A 15,307-nucleotide genomic window follows, 5' to 3' on the forward strand; every position below is an offset into this window, starting at 1 on the left:
CGGTATGGGAGAATATCAGGCTGTTCTACTTGAAACCAAATTGCACGAAATTAGCAAAATACACTGGTGACGCGAAGTATACTAGGATTCGCGTTTTTTTCATATTTCCATAGAGATGAGCAAAATCGTGGTGGATCTTTTCCAGATAAGCTCCGCCACTAATGCAAAAGTTAAGCCCCGCCACTTTTTGCCAGCTCCAACTTAATGCACACGCACAACCTTGGCCTATTTTCGATGAAAGCAATTCCCTATCTGCATCTAGACTCATTTTGTGCAAAACGTTTTCTCCTTTCGGACGTAATTTCTCAAATGAACTTTCTAACACTTTCATCTCTCGTTCGTGACAAGGAGACGGCAATACGTTTTTTGCAAAGCCACGGAATGATCCATCAACAACGTTCATGCAACAGTGACCACCAAATGACACTTTCAACTGTTTCTGACAGGAGGAGGTGTAATGCCCGATAGTGTCAGCGGCGGAAAATCGGTCTTCGAAAGGGAACTTGGCTGGAGCGGTGTAGGATGGAGTTTAGGACAGTAATTCTATTCATTTATTGCTGGTCCAAAAATTTGGCAAAACACAAATTCTGCTCAGAGGAATTCTCTATTTGCCACACGACTCCTGTTGCATGGAAAAACTTTCTTCTTGAAGTTTGCACCTGGCGGCTTAATCATAGCGAAAACTTTGCGGATCCAACGACTGGAGCTCACACACTGCGATATCTCGAATATCGTGCCAACTGAATCATGAGGCGGCCTGTGTGCAGCACATTTAGTTGTAGAATACCATAAACGAGAGATTCGGTTGAGTCCCTCATGAAAACGAAATTGATTTGCAAATGAGTGTATTTCTCGAAAATTATTCGTCTCATTCGTAACCCGATTGCCCGCCAGCCGGAACACATGACGAGTCTTTGTACGCAGTACCATTTGCTCTCTCATGACAATGCGCTTCAGTCTGTTATTCGCTTATAAGTTGCGATTGACTTACCGCCGTTTCCACTGATCGAACTATTTTTCGGGTCACGCGACCACCGCATCAAAACGGTTTTCGTTATTTGACCGCGTGATATAACGTGTGGTGGACTGATATAAGCACATTGTCAGATCCAACACAAACGCATACCGCGGTCCATCACAGTTCGAAAAAAGTCTGACAGTGACTCTCGGTCGGAAAGAAGCCACCCCCTGGGTTTCACCGAAATGCTTGTGGCCTTGCACACTGAATGGTGACCCTGGAAGCTTCAAATGCTGAGGACAAACTTTGATGTAAATACCGAGTTTTCTTCGTTCGTTTGGAACGCTCTCGGTGTCTGGTCGCCATCTCACTCCAAGGAAGCACAAGGACTGAGACCAATCAGCTGTAGCACCATGCCGCCAGAAGGAAGCACAAGGACTGGAATACTGCCAGGTTGCCCAAGCCTAGACAGGGGAAGTCGAGAGGCCGAGGTCGGGTTCGAACCACAGAAGTTCTGGTCCGTAACCTGGCGCCCAAGAATTGAGATACTGTGTCAGGCTTCCCGAAGCTAGACAGGAGCAATCGAGTGCAGGGTTTGGGTTCGAACCCTCCGATCAGTAAGTTCATGCCTTATCTATCTCCAGCTCCAAGTTTCGAGTGAATTGCAATGGAAATGTCACATGAACAACCACGTGACAAGGAGGGGAGTGGCAAAAGTAGGCAAACAGTGCCAAACAGAATAGCCCCCCTCCCCGAGTTATTGGGTGTTCGGAGTTTACAAGGACAAGTTGGAAAGCGATTTTTCATCAATACAACCAGATGATGCCGTTCCTAATTACTTACGGGTTGGTTTTTCGCGAGATTCGGTAGTCCGGCGAGAGATGGGCAAACATGCGGGTTTTTAGTTTGTTACGCTCGTCATCCACCTGCAGAAACCATCGACCCCAAATCTCGAATAAACACACATATAGAAAACCTCTGGGGCACATCCAGGGTTGCAAAAAAACCCGAAAAAAATGCTCAGTTGGATAAATTCCTTCCGAAGATTTTAAGCGATTTCCATGCGATTAGTTTGTATTTTTGTCACCTGTCTGCAATTTATTCTGCACAGTTTTGACGTTTTCATTCGGAATCAACATCAATGTGAACCCTTCTCATCTTTTTGTCAAGTGCGCGGCAACTGCGAATTGGAAAATCCGTCGATCGATATTCGCAGAACGAAATTGCAGAACGGTGAGGAGTAAACTGCGAACTTCGGGAATGTGCGCATCATTGAATGAACCTGGACAATAGATACCAGACAAATTTCCGCATGTTCATTCTGGTACCCAATTAAGACTGAGCCTTGGAGGGGATCGAAATCAGTCTTTTGTCGACATAAGATGCCTTTGAATTTCAATATATATGGGGGTGGGTGGGCTTTTTACGATCAATTTTCTCTTTTGTGAGCCAGAGATATCTCAGTGGTTAAGGCGCAAACTTACTGATTCTTGTGTGGGCTCTCGGGAAGGTCACAGTCCTGAAGATTATTTCAGAATACCTAAAACATCGATCGGACTGTCTTGGATCGAGTTCAAACAGTGCCCTTCAAAATATACTGCAAGATGGCCATGAACCAAGGTCAGCAAGTCGTGCCCTTTAGAATATAGCGCGGGGCCGGTGTACTTGCACACTCTCGATTGGTTGCAATGAAGCTGTTGTGTTTCTTGTCGGCGAGTCTTTTTCCGGCACTGGAGCGGAGAAAGCATCAGTCTAAACACTGGTACGTTTTGAATAGCAGCTAATGCATATCGCTCGGAGGTCACTTTGAAGTTGTCCCTATTTTGGATCCCTCATGGAGGCTTATCGGGAGATGCTCATGTCACCGGATTTGGAAGACGAGTGCGTTGCTGACTCTTTGATCGTCACCGATTCCATCCATATTTAACAATAACCTGTTAAGTACACGGAAACAGCGGAAGTTGCGGATGGATAGGTCACTGCCGGCTTCCTGGGAGATTCGGTAGTCCGGCGAGAGATGGGCAAACATGCGGGTTTTTAGTTTGTTACGCTCGTCATCCACCTGCAGAAACCATCGACCCCAAATCTCGAATAAACACACTTGGCAGTCCACTGGCTGTATTTAAGCACCAATTTATCAGCTCCCGCCTCCAATGCGCGCTACCTACCCCACCTCCCCAAATCATCGGCAAACGAAACTGTGGCAGCCATAACCACTGTACGACAAGTACGCGGTTCTGATAGCTGATGATGGTGTTGTTTCGATGCCCCTCAACTGACCTCATCGGCTTGAAATAATGCGATCCCAGAGGGTTCCGATAGCCGTGAAACGCGGGGCTTGTGGTCTGACTAGGTCTGTGCAACCACATGCGAGGCCTGGTAACATGTCTCCTTGATTCCATTCGCCAAAGCAGCACTAAGATGAAGGTTGCGGCCTGTCTCAAATTGTTCCGATCAGTTGCGAAAACACAAAACATTCCACATTGATAGATTACAGATCCGGCTTCACCTAGAGCCGCCTTAACAGTACGATGAAAGCGTGAACACGTTCGCTTGAGTGACCCGTCTGAGTGGTGTGTTTGGCGATCGATGACTTCCACTTCTATCTGGGTGCTAGTGGAGTTGGCTCGTGCCACAACAGGACCCACTACGTCAATCGGTTCTGTCGACATTGGGGTCAACGCAATTGTACAAACGAAATTGTAGATGATGTTCGACGGGAAATTACCAATCACAAACTCTAAGACCTATTTTGAAACACCCCCGGGCGCAACTGAGCTTTTCGGTACCTAACTGCCGTGCCACCAGAAGAAAGCTCGAGGGCTGGGATACTGCTAGGTTGCTCAAGCTTAGACAGGGGAAGTCGGGTTCGAACCACGGACCTTCTGGTCCGTGATCTAACCACTGAGACATCTCGTGTACTAAAGTTATTTCAGATGTGATCGTCCTTAAATTGTAGACGCACCTCAGCCCCCCTTTCTAGCTGTAAATTACGTTAGCTACTAAGGCAAAGGGTCAAAATACGTTAAGAAATGTACCGGTTCGAGCTGAAAATTACTTCGTTTCCAAGATTGTTTATTACGGACTGGTGGATATTGGGTTTCCTTACAAACCGCTTCATCAGGAAGATGAAGCGGTGTTTAGGTGTGAGCTTACTGACTGGAAGGTCCCTAGTTCGAACCCAACTTCGGCTTCATTGGATCAGCTCTGTCTATCTCTTGTGGTACACAAACGAATCCAAGCAGTTTCGCCAAAATTTCACGCTATCCAACGTGTTCAAAGTCGACGATACACCAGGCAAGCTCATGCCCCATCCCGAAGGTCGTTTTATCCTCGGAGGGTGATCTACCCGATTGTGGAAATAGCCAACGCTTGGATGTGTTGTTTGGCCACCTTCTAACCTTCGTGCTTTCCATGAGTTGAATAGAAATGACCTACAATACTGTTTTCGAACAATTAGGGGACACAACACACGCACACAGACAGACGATCTGGCATGGATCGTTAGCTTCATACATTTAATGATATGATCGAACGACAGTGTTCTACTCAACTACGGCTGTTTATGCGCGCGGCTCTCCACACATTCGGGTTGTCATGCCAACACGGCACTGGAGCACACGAATGAATCGTTCGTTCCACCCGTTCATGACCTGAGTCTTCGACAACTACCATTCGACAACATCCGTTTCCTCAGCTCGTTTCCATGTGCTTATCATTCCAACTAGACAGCAGTCTCCGCGACAATCGATTGTTGAAACACAACAGTACCGATAACTGTGTGTCGAGATGATGTCAATTCGGAATGCGTGCACCGATTTAGGTCAGTGTGAAACGAAGCTATAGCTTGCCTTGTAGCTACTTGTTTACTGGTCCGATCCAGCCAACTGGTGGTCAGTCGCTCAGTTAGTAGTAGAAATCGGCGAGCTTTGCTTTCGATGGTGCGTGATTTTCCATCCGTTTTTTTGTTGCACACTGAAACTCGATGTCTTAAATTGCACAAGGTCCAAGCTTTAGAAAAGTTAAACGTTCTGGTATGGTGTTTCACGTTTTTTCTAATGACGCCTCCTCTTCTGTGTATTGTCCTTGTTTTACTTATTCGTAGCTATGCGCGCACCTCCACAGCCTTCCTTTCTTATGAATATCTCGCATAGTTGCCAGTGTTCTCTTCGGACGAGAACAACTATGGTTAAAGTTCGAAAGATCCCCGAGGATGTGGCACCACCAGGGGATTGTCTCCTGGACGTCTCTCAGAGTTTACCTTTGCATTACTCTCGTTTGAACATCCGTCCTGCTGGAGGCATGATTCTAGTGGGTCTATGCAAAAGAAAGAGCGAAGCACTGGACCCGGGTTTCCCCCCTCCATTAAAGCTCATCAACAACGCTTCTCGTCGAAGACGGTCTCTTTCCACGGAGTGGTTACCGTTGTAGCCAAATCTTTGAGTGAGAGGGGCAGTGCTTGTGTTGTCTCGTCAATTGGCGAAAGAGAAGAGTTTTGATGGGAGACTCTCCTGATACCCAGCTGAATCTCTCGTTTATGATGGGTTCAAGTGGAACATAAGGTTGACGGAAACTCGGGGACTGCGCCCACCTGATGGGCTCTAAGAAGGGCGAAACCGGTCGTGGAATGTCGAAGAACTTTCAGTAACCTTATGAGTAGTGTATTAGGCCTGTGCATGTATCGCGATATCTCGAACATCGTACCAACTGAAACATGAGCCGGCCCAGTTGAGCACATTCAGTTGTTCAAAAAACAGCATAAACTAGGGATCCACCTGGGTCCCAGGCGGGTCTCTCACAAGACAACATTTCTTTGTAATTGCGTGTATTTCGCTAATTTCGTGCAATCTGGATTTAGGTAGAGCTTGAGGTTGACGGAAACTCGGGAACTGCGCGTACCTGATAAGCGGAACCGGCCGTGGAGTAGTATGTTACGTCTATAAAAATAATAACAGTTCCGCTATAGCACACTTTCGGTGCGTGACCACCATGCCACCAGAAGGAAGCACGAGGGCTGGGATACTGCCAGGTTGCCCAAGCCTAGACAGTGGAGGTCAAGAGGCAGAGGTCGGATTCGAACCTCGGACCTTCGGATCATTAAATTGGCATTTTAACCACTGCGCCATCTCGAGCTCCATACGCAATATGATCTGACCTGAATAGGTTAGTTTCTTTTTATTGAGACTGGTCGAGAATGACGAACAGTTCCGTCACTTTTTACGTCCGCTTTAAAGTCGCTTTTCGGCGTTGTGTTACTGTTGTCATTGTACTATCTCCTTTGAAACGAGCTCTATGTGAATCGGCTGTTTAGACGCAAGGTCATGCTTCCTGCGTTTGTTCCAATAAAGTGCGAAGAACGCGCTTTTTAACTGAAAATGCTTCGTGAATAGTCCGGATCAATGCAATCTGGTGTGCCCCCATAAACCACGTTTTTACACGTCCTGTCTGTAGAAAGCTTTCCGTAGACACTACGTTTGACAGATGCATCAGAATCAAGGTGTCCACATGTGCTCAGGGATCATTGGCTTCCTCCTCATGTGGTACAATACAACTCGAGTGATGAGCACTATTCATAATGTGAATACACTGAAGAATATGTTCCGTGAAAATGATTGGCTAAAATCAGGCCCACCGGCCCAGCCTTGTTGTTGATGAGACAGTATGCAGTACAGCTATCATCTCACCGTACTGTTCAAACTTTCGAAGGGATCCAACTGTTTTGTACAACAATGTTGTGTAAGCATATTCATTGATGAGTGTTCTCTCTTTTTCCGCATCCCTTCCTTTCCCCCAAACAGTCCGACCGAGCAAAACGGTGTGATTGCTTTCGGAGCCCGCGTTCCCACAGCCACCTACCACGGCAATAGGGTATGTGTTGTGTTCACCTCTTTTTGTCAGCACCCTTCTTCGTGTGTGAGTCAGTGCTGATGCTGTGAATAGTAATAATACTGATTGTTCACGACGTCCGATTGCCATGCTGATCGAAGAAGGCGTGATGGCAATGATATTGTGTCAGTCTGGAGCGATTGGAATACCGGGGTTGGGTTCGAGCCACGGACCTTTTGGCAAGTAGGTTCGCTCCGTGACCACAGTGTTCATCCCGATGGTGACAGTCATACAGGAAGCGAATTTTTCTGAGTCTTGTCAACTCATCCATCCGTGCCTGTACGAACAAGAGTTGTGTGTCAATCCACTCAAGCGGTTGAATGAATAGAGCATGGCCGTTACGAGGATCCACTCCTCTCCCATCAACACTGAAACGTATCCTCGACATGGCTGGTGGTTACCGCTAACAGGATGACCGAAAATAGCTCACCGTACCGGTGAATTTTCTATTGTTTGTGGCTATTTTAACGGCTTTTTTACGTATGCCATGAAATTTGTCACCATGTCTCTGCGCTAAGTTGACGGTACAACGTGGCGGCGGTGTATTGATCCTCAGCCCATGTTGCTTAGCTCAGTACGAGTGGGTGTTTTTGGCGCCAAACTGAATGAATCTCGTAGAACATGATTGGACAGCACTCGAGTCGTCATGTGACGAATTTCCGGCCCCTCGTGGCCCAACGGTCATGTGTTCAGTCTGCTAACCGGGAGCTGGGGAGTGGGACTTGCTACTGGAATTTCGTGAGCTGACACACCTGTGTGGATTGGCTTTATTCACTAGACGAAATCTCCACCATGAATTGTCCCATTTGAGGACCGCATGGCGCCTACAACATAATGCATCGATTGTTGTCGTGCGGTCATCTTGGGAAAGCAAACCAAGTGAAGAAACCGTTCAGCGGTAGCACTCTCCCGATGCGTAGCTACTCTGCCATCTGAAGGAAACACCGGGCTGAAATATGATCAGTTTGCCAAGTCCTAGACAGGAGCAGTCGAGGTTGGGTTCGAGCCACGGACCTTCCGTTCAGTAAGTTCCAAGTCAAGAACAGGCTGGTACTTTGAAAGCGAATAGTGTATCAGAACGGGTACCTGAACACTTTGGCGAGTAAATTTCAGCCACCTACGGAGATTACGGATTGCGTGCGATGCACTCCTAACTACTCAAGTCAGGATGAGGGCAGCTGTATCGTCCAACTTTTGAAATGTTCGTTCACAACCAACGCACCTTAAGTGATGGCAAAAAAAGAAAGGCGAATTTTTCATTCTAATCGAATTACCCAGTATTCGGATCATTGCCCGAGTCTGGTGGGAACATCAGATCAGTAATGGTGAAGTTTAGGAAGAAATACCGTGCCCACGATAGATGAGTTGATCACGCTCCATAGGTTGCGATGGCTTGGTCATTTGCTCCGTATGCCTGTCCACCCATCTCCCTGGAGATCCTTTTTCGCACAACCACGCGGACGGTTGAAATCAGCAAGAGCAAAGGGATTAACTGGGCAACGAAGTATGGAAGCCATTACCAGCGTCGCTGGTCATTGCTGTCTCCTTGGATGGGGACCCTGAAACGGGACACATCACTGGTTCGGGACATAGTCAGACATGGCCCACTCGCGCCCTCAACGACGCTCATACAGCCAAGTTGTCATCTGCCCTATCCAACTTTTCCTAGTGGAATGTTCACTAATTCTATTTCTGGATTCGCACATCACTTATAACAGTTTGGGGCGAGATGGCTCAAGTGTTATGAGTGCGAATTTACTGACCGGAAGGTTTGTGGTTCGAACTCGACCTCTGCCTCTCGACTTCACCTGTGTAGGCTTGGGCAACCTGGCAGTATCCTAGCTCTCATTCTTCCTTCGGGTAGCATGGCAGCGGAATGGTGTTACAGCTGAACGACTTATTGATTTTTTTATAACAGCTACTGTTTCCAGTGCCTGGTTATCCACCCCATTATTTTCTCAGATCGTCGGCGAAGAAAACCGTGTAGTCCATAACCATTGTACGTGCTTTTTGAAACGGTCACTGTTGGGGAAGAGACGAGGGAAATAACTTGTGGATTTTTTTTTAGAGATTTGTGCAGTTGGACGTTAGTCCTTTTCGTTTTGTATCTGCTCCTACATCCTGATTTCAAATGAAGCATCATCATCAGCTGTAAGAACCGCGTACTTGTCGTTGTCTCATGAGCGCTACACACTAGCCCTGTTGGAAACTTGGTGTAGGCGTTGTTAACAGTGGGTTTCTTCGGCTTGGTATAGACAGTAAGGTCCGGAAATGTAGGCTGGATCGATGCGACCTTTTCCTCGGAACCGTTTATCACAAATGACGAAGTGTGTCAGCAACTCGCGTAAACAGTGGTGGCTATGTTGATGTATCGGTGTCATTCTACGGAACGGTGGCTCATCTCAATGTCTGGACGTTGCTTCAGGCGGACGGAACAGGGTAGTGAACAGTAGCACTGCCTCCAAGAAAACCGTACCCTCACTTCGAATTCGTACACTTTGCAGGAGCGACATCCCCCCAACCGGATATTCACCTTTTCCCGAAGTAGACTGATTATATGCCATGAGTAAAAAGGCTAGCAATGGCCTGGTGTGAATGACGTGAACTCGAGAGGAAAACTGTGGAGTCATCAGGAGAGTTTTATCCACGGTTGGAAGCGGTCAATGTTCCTAGGTGACTGTTCAAACCGAGTAGAATAACTTTACTTGTTGCTGTGACACCCCTCTCGGTGGCTAGCTGCCATGCTACCCGAAGGAAGCACGAGGGCTGGGATTCTGCCAGGTTGCACAACCGTAAAGAAGGTCAGGAAAGTTGCTGAGGTCAGGTTCGAACCTCGGACCTTGCGGTCAGTAACTTTTCGCCACCGATCTATCTTTCGCTCATAATGTTCACTTAGTTGTGTAGGCAGCTCGTAAACATTCACAGTCAAGGTCAGACGACCACATTGGCTAGACAAACAACAGTAGCATGAGACAAAATAAATGGACCAAGGTCATGTGCGAGATAGCCAAACCCTGGAGCAAGTGTAAACGTGACATGGGAATAGGCGGTATTGCCAAGGCATAGCCGGTCTAGCCACTGGGCCTGCTTGTTTACGCATGTTTAGTAGAGTTCCATACCTCCTCTCATGATGATGACACGATTGCAACCAAACAGACCGATGACCACCGACCAACGGTATCCTCAATAATGTGCGGCAGAAACAACGTATGGGATGCTTCAGGGGCGCAGGTTCCAGGCACACATCATCACCATAAGGTTTGTCTATTTATATATATATATATATATATATATATATATATATATATATAACTGTATTAAAAGCCCTACAGTGAAAAGAAAAATAGTGCGTGAGAGAGGGGACCTAGTGCTGGCCTACACCTCCAACCGCTCACTCAGACAATCTGGAAAGAAACTGACAGCGCGAACGCTGCTGACATCGATTAGCTGCCATTTCTTGTAACCTCTCCAGCCAAGCACAGACGGGGACCCCATCCTGGAGGACGTACAAAACCCAAACTCTTCGTGATCTCTTTGACGCCTTTCTGCCAAGTCATGCGCTGTCCACCTCGCAATTTGCGCCATCCTGAAGGAGGCACGGAGAACAACACTCGTCTCGGTAGACGGTGTTTCGGCATGCGCAGCACATGACCGAGCCATCTTTGTCGATAATGCCGGATGTTTTCTCGGATTGAGGTGCCTGCAGTAAAACCAAATACCTTCTTTCTAATCATTTCATTACTAACACTGAAGCAAGTCCATTGTAAACCGGTAGTCCAGTGGTGAAAAGTGTGTCTGGCCCACTGTGAAGACCTTTACCGCGGGATTCGACCACAGTTGTTCGAATATCCGATTAAAAAATTTACGCCCCTACAGTTTGTTAATTATCAGACTGTCCATGAGAGTGGGTAACTAGTCAGGTAAAACCGTCTGACAGTTCTCCATCGGCAGTCAGTCTGAATGGGATGACAGTTTGGGGGGTTGTTCACCCACCTTGGTAATTGGTTCGCAAACATTGCCTGTGTCGATCAAGAAAACATCGTCGATGTATTATTTTGCGGATGTCTGGTGCTCCCATGTGTGGCTGAGAGTGGTAGTTCACCCAACTGCACACTGACAGCGTTTGCTCGAATAGTGACAAAGTGCTTGCAAACTATCGGTAAGCGAGGCAAGAACAAATAAATCTGTCCGCCCACCGACGCTCGTCCACAGCTATTAGGAGAGCCAGCTCCGAACGTAACGGGACTACATAACAACCAATGGTTTAACCGCTTTTCGTTCAGACAGATTTCATTGGTTGTTCTACACTCGCCCTTGACAAATGAGTTGTATTCTTAGTGTCACTTTTTTTGGCCCGCGTGTACGCGACAGTGATCAATAGATCAGCCGGCTAGCACATTCATTGACTTTCTCCGGTTTGGCCAAGCGTAATAGGCTATCAATCGGCTATCCAGACCGGGGTTCATGGCAATAAGAAGACATTAAGGGACTGTGGTCCACAACAAGTTGGCGACGGGGGTGATATCGTATTTTCAGGTTGAAAAACCTACACGCTTGATTTGACCGCGATGCGATCAAGTGGGGAACAGTATGTGTCAGACGAATTTTCCGCGTGGATAGCCATAGGAGGAGTAATATTTGAGCGAAATCAAATGAGTGCAAAAGTGTATTCGATCGTTAATTTGGTAATTCCTTTAGTCTATATAAATCAACTACTGATAGACACGAGACTCCCCACTGGATGTCGTCTGAACGAGTTGAAATGAAGATAACAATCTCCAAAGCGTGTAGTTCTCTCTCTTGCCAGACCATATTAATGATCTCGAAACCTCTCCACTAAGAGACTGTCCCTCTTGATAGGGAACCAATAGAGCGTAGCTGTCCCCATCCCCTTTGTGAAGAACTTCAGCGGATTCCTCGGGAACTCGAAATGTCTGTTCAGTGATTTAGGTACGAACTTGCTAACCAGGGGAGGCGCATGTCGAACCAAACCCCGTCATCTCGATTGCTCCTGTCTAGCCTTGGGCGACCTGGGCAGCTAATGTATTGGCTGGTAATGTGTACTCATCGACACGTCCTGTTTTCATTGATAAACACAGTAGAAGGGTGTGAACTCCCATCCCCTTGTGCAATGAAGAGATGGACCAAGTGATTAGAGCGCGAATTTACTGACCGGAAGGTCCGTGGTTCGAACCCGACCATTGCCACTCGACTTCCCCTGTCTAGGCTTGGGCAACCTGGCAGTATCCCAGCCTTCGTGCTTCCTTGGGGTGGCATGACAGCTAGGCACCGAAAGGGTGCTACAGCTGAAATACAACATAGGTTTGCTCAAAACTCCTTGGCAGCCTCCTACCGGTTTCGACCTTGATGAGATCCAGTTTTCCCGAGTTTCGATCGATCTCGTATTTTTGGTCGAACACGAAATTGGACTTAATTGGGCAAATACAGTGGTTTGCTAATTATTTTACGGGGGACCCAACTGGCTTGTTAATCCCCCTAAAGGTTGTCCATTCGGCCAGATACCTGAGATATTGAAGTGTGCCTTTCTGAAAAATTAAATATGACGAATATAGCGAATAAACAAGAGGTTCATTTCATCCTTTTGTTGACTTTGGATTAATTCGCAATATTTATTGGTGCTCTCCCATCCCTACAACACCCGATCAGGGAGCAAGTAACAACTGAAGAATCCCGCGCGATTCGCTGCTCCAATCTTCTGAAGGATGACTGTAGAAGAGTGATTTCAGTAGTACCGTTGGAGAAAAGGAGCCACACCACAACTCAGATTCCAAGTTGACCAATCAACTTACGCGAAGACTACTTCGCGACCACCCAATCGCGTTGCAGTTATTAGATGCCGTTTGGAAGTCCTATAAGCGCATGTAGAAGGGGAGGAACTTACTCACTCAACCCTACACTGACGCTTTCACCTCGATTTGTGGTGAAACGTTTACAATCAAACTGTCCAGCTCGGCGAACTTGTTAACAACCAGCTCTATGGTTTATTGATGTGAGCTATGTTCGTCAGTCCGATAAACGATAGTTTGTCCGCTCCGTTACAAATTGAATCGGAAGTTTTGCTGTTGATCATGGTCAGCTGACTTCAATCGGCCTTTGAAGCCTTTGAGGACTTCTGTTTTGCCTGTCGTTGGATCGATATGTATACGTATTCGTTAGCTCCGTTTATCTCACTTAATTGTGGTCTACCCACAGAGTGGATCTTAGATGTGCCGAACATGTCTGGGCGAACGCGAGTATTTGTTGCAATGTCCTGCTCTGTAATGTTGAGGAAGTCACGGTGGACGTACCGCGCAATAATGGCCCATATTCCCTTTTTGATCAAAACACGCGCCAACTTTTTCATAAAGAAAACTACTCACAAGGTCGCTGAAAACGGTCGGGGACTGCGCCACCTAATGAGCCTCGAGAAGGGCGAAATCGGTCGTGGGCTGACGAAGTTTTCAGCAACTCTGTGAGTAGTTTCCTTTGTGAAAAATATACTGAGGTATCTCGAATATCGTGCCAACTGAATCATGAGGCGGCCTGTTTGCAGCACATTCAGTTGTAGAATATCATAAACGAGAGATTCGGTTGAGTCTCTCGTGAAAACCAAATTAAATTTGCAAATGCGTATATGTCCGCGCCAACTTTGTTTGAGTTGTGCGGCGTATGGCATTCCTCCTAGCAGAGTTCCCTCCGAAGTCAGGACAATACCTCATTTCCAGATCATGGCGTGTTGCAGAGGGAAGACGACAAAAGTCCGTGTTTCTGTAACTTGATTTGTTCGATTTCAACTGCGATGACCTGTGAAGTTCTCTCGCACTTGTTGTACAACAAACGTAATACCTTGGCCTCAGGTGGCCTTAGATCTTGAGAGATTGGTTAGCCTTTTTCGAAATCCATTATACACACGTTTCAGAAAGCCATCTGGCGCTAACAGATTATGCACCCTTTATCAAGCTGGTCAGTAGACAAACCGCTATCCTACTCACTCGTAACGCGATCCAGAGGAAAATGCAAAGTGTTAGTTTGTGTAGCTGCTTGCGACCGCACGTTTGATTCACCAGGATGACCTGTCTCGCACCAACCGACAGTACTCTACCTTCGGTCCTCACACAAGAAACAGATTCTCCTAGCATGTCCGATCGTATTTGTCTGAAGTTAATTTTCAATCAATACTTTTGGTGCACGGTTGCTAGATGACTACAGCTGATTCTCAGTGGTCCGGCGTTTGATGACGATCACATTGGCCGGAGCTATGGTTTTATTCCTATAAACCTTCTACTCACAGATAGTCAGTAGTGCGGGAACCGCCCGAATTTTTCGGGCTGATACATTCCATTTGGACGTGTGGTATAAGGGTGACTCATCAGGGATATACCCAGCATTTTAGTTTTAATCCTATGTTATTTTTATACAGAATATAGCTTCTGTTAGTATTGTATATCCCCGAAAAACCAGGGCGAGATACTGTACTATCCCAACCATGTGTTGTTTGTTCTTTTCCCCATAGTTTGTATGCTTTTTTCTTGCAGACTGCCATAGACTACTTCATCTCGTCTCAACACAACCAAGGAATGGGCATTTCCCGTGTGATGTGGAAAGTGATTTCAGACTGTCTGTCGGTAAGTTCATGCTAACCTCACATTGCGTAGCTGAGCGATTGGATGCATATGGTTTCCTAATGACAGCTACAACCGGTGACCAGGAGGGGAACATCCAGGCGCGGTTGAGCTTTTTTCCATTTCAAACGGGTCTGTCCGACAATGAATGGCCTATCCTAATTGATTGGGTGCCAGATTGCCCTAGCCTGGACCGGAGCAGTCGAGATGCTAAGGTGGGGTTCGAACTGCGGTTCGCGCCTTAACCACTGATCTATCTCGCGCTTAACTGGGCACGATTGGTACCGCTACGGTCTGTCTCTGGTAGAACGGTAGGATTTTTTCAACATTGTGGAATGAGTTGAAGCTCTCAGTTTTGTCCTCATCCTCTTATTTTCTATGTGTCTCCCGATCTTCTTCGGTGTGCGAGTTATCAATGAAGTTGTTTGAAAACACGCGCACACACATTCGGTCACATTGATATCTCATGATTCGACAAATATCACGCGTTTCACGTGCAGCGATGGCTACCCAATCAAACAGTCTGGTTGTTTGCATCGATCAACAAGAACCGTGTTCACCGGTACTCAAACTGGGTCGGTCAACGCCTGGAGGGGCTTATCAAAGGACCACTGGTCCCAAATAGGCTGAATGAGAAAGCCTTTCACGTCTTTGCCAGAATGTGGTTTCTATCACTCAATCATATCTACCTTTTTATTTGTAAATCAATCAGTCTTTTAGCTGTAGCACCCTTTCGATGCCTAGCTTCCACGCCAACCAAAAGAAAGCACGAGGGCTGAATAATGCCAAGGTTGCCCAAGCCTAGACAGGGAAAGTCGAGAGGCAGAGGTCGGTTTCGAAC

The 15,307-nt window shown here is 46.9% G+C and overlaps 1 protein-coding gene across 1 annotated transcript in view; it reads left to right on the plus strand.

Moving 5' to 3' along the window:
• The window catches only part of T265_13839 (hypothetical protein), a gene marked incomplete at both ends in the record, with an annotated part of 56,905 nt that overhangs the window by 33,204 nt on the left and 8,394 nt on the right, over window positions 1–15,307 (plus strand). The window contains 2 exons of the mRNA XM_009170817.1: window positions 6,757–6,826; window positions 14,380–14,469. Of these exons, the coding sequence (XP_009169081.1) occupies window positions 6,757–6,826; window positions 14,380–14,469 (160 nt within the window). The remainder of the gene's footprint in view (window positions 1–6,756; window positions 6,827–14,379; window positions 14,470–15,307) is intronic.

Source organism: Opisthorchis viverrini (assembly GCF_000715545.1).
Source record: "Opisthorchis viverrini unplaced genomic scaffold opera_v5_113, whole genome shotgun sequence".
NCBI lineage: Eukaryota > Metazoa > Platyhelminthes > Trematoda > Opisthorchiida > Opisthorchiidae > Opisthorchis > Opisthorchis viverrini.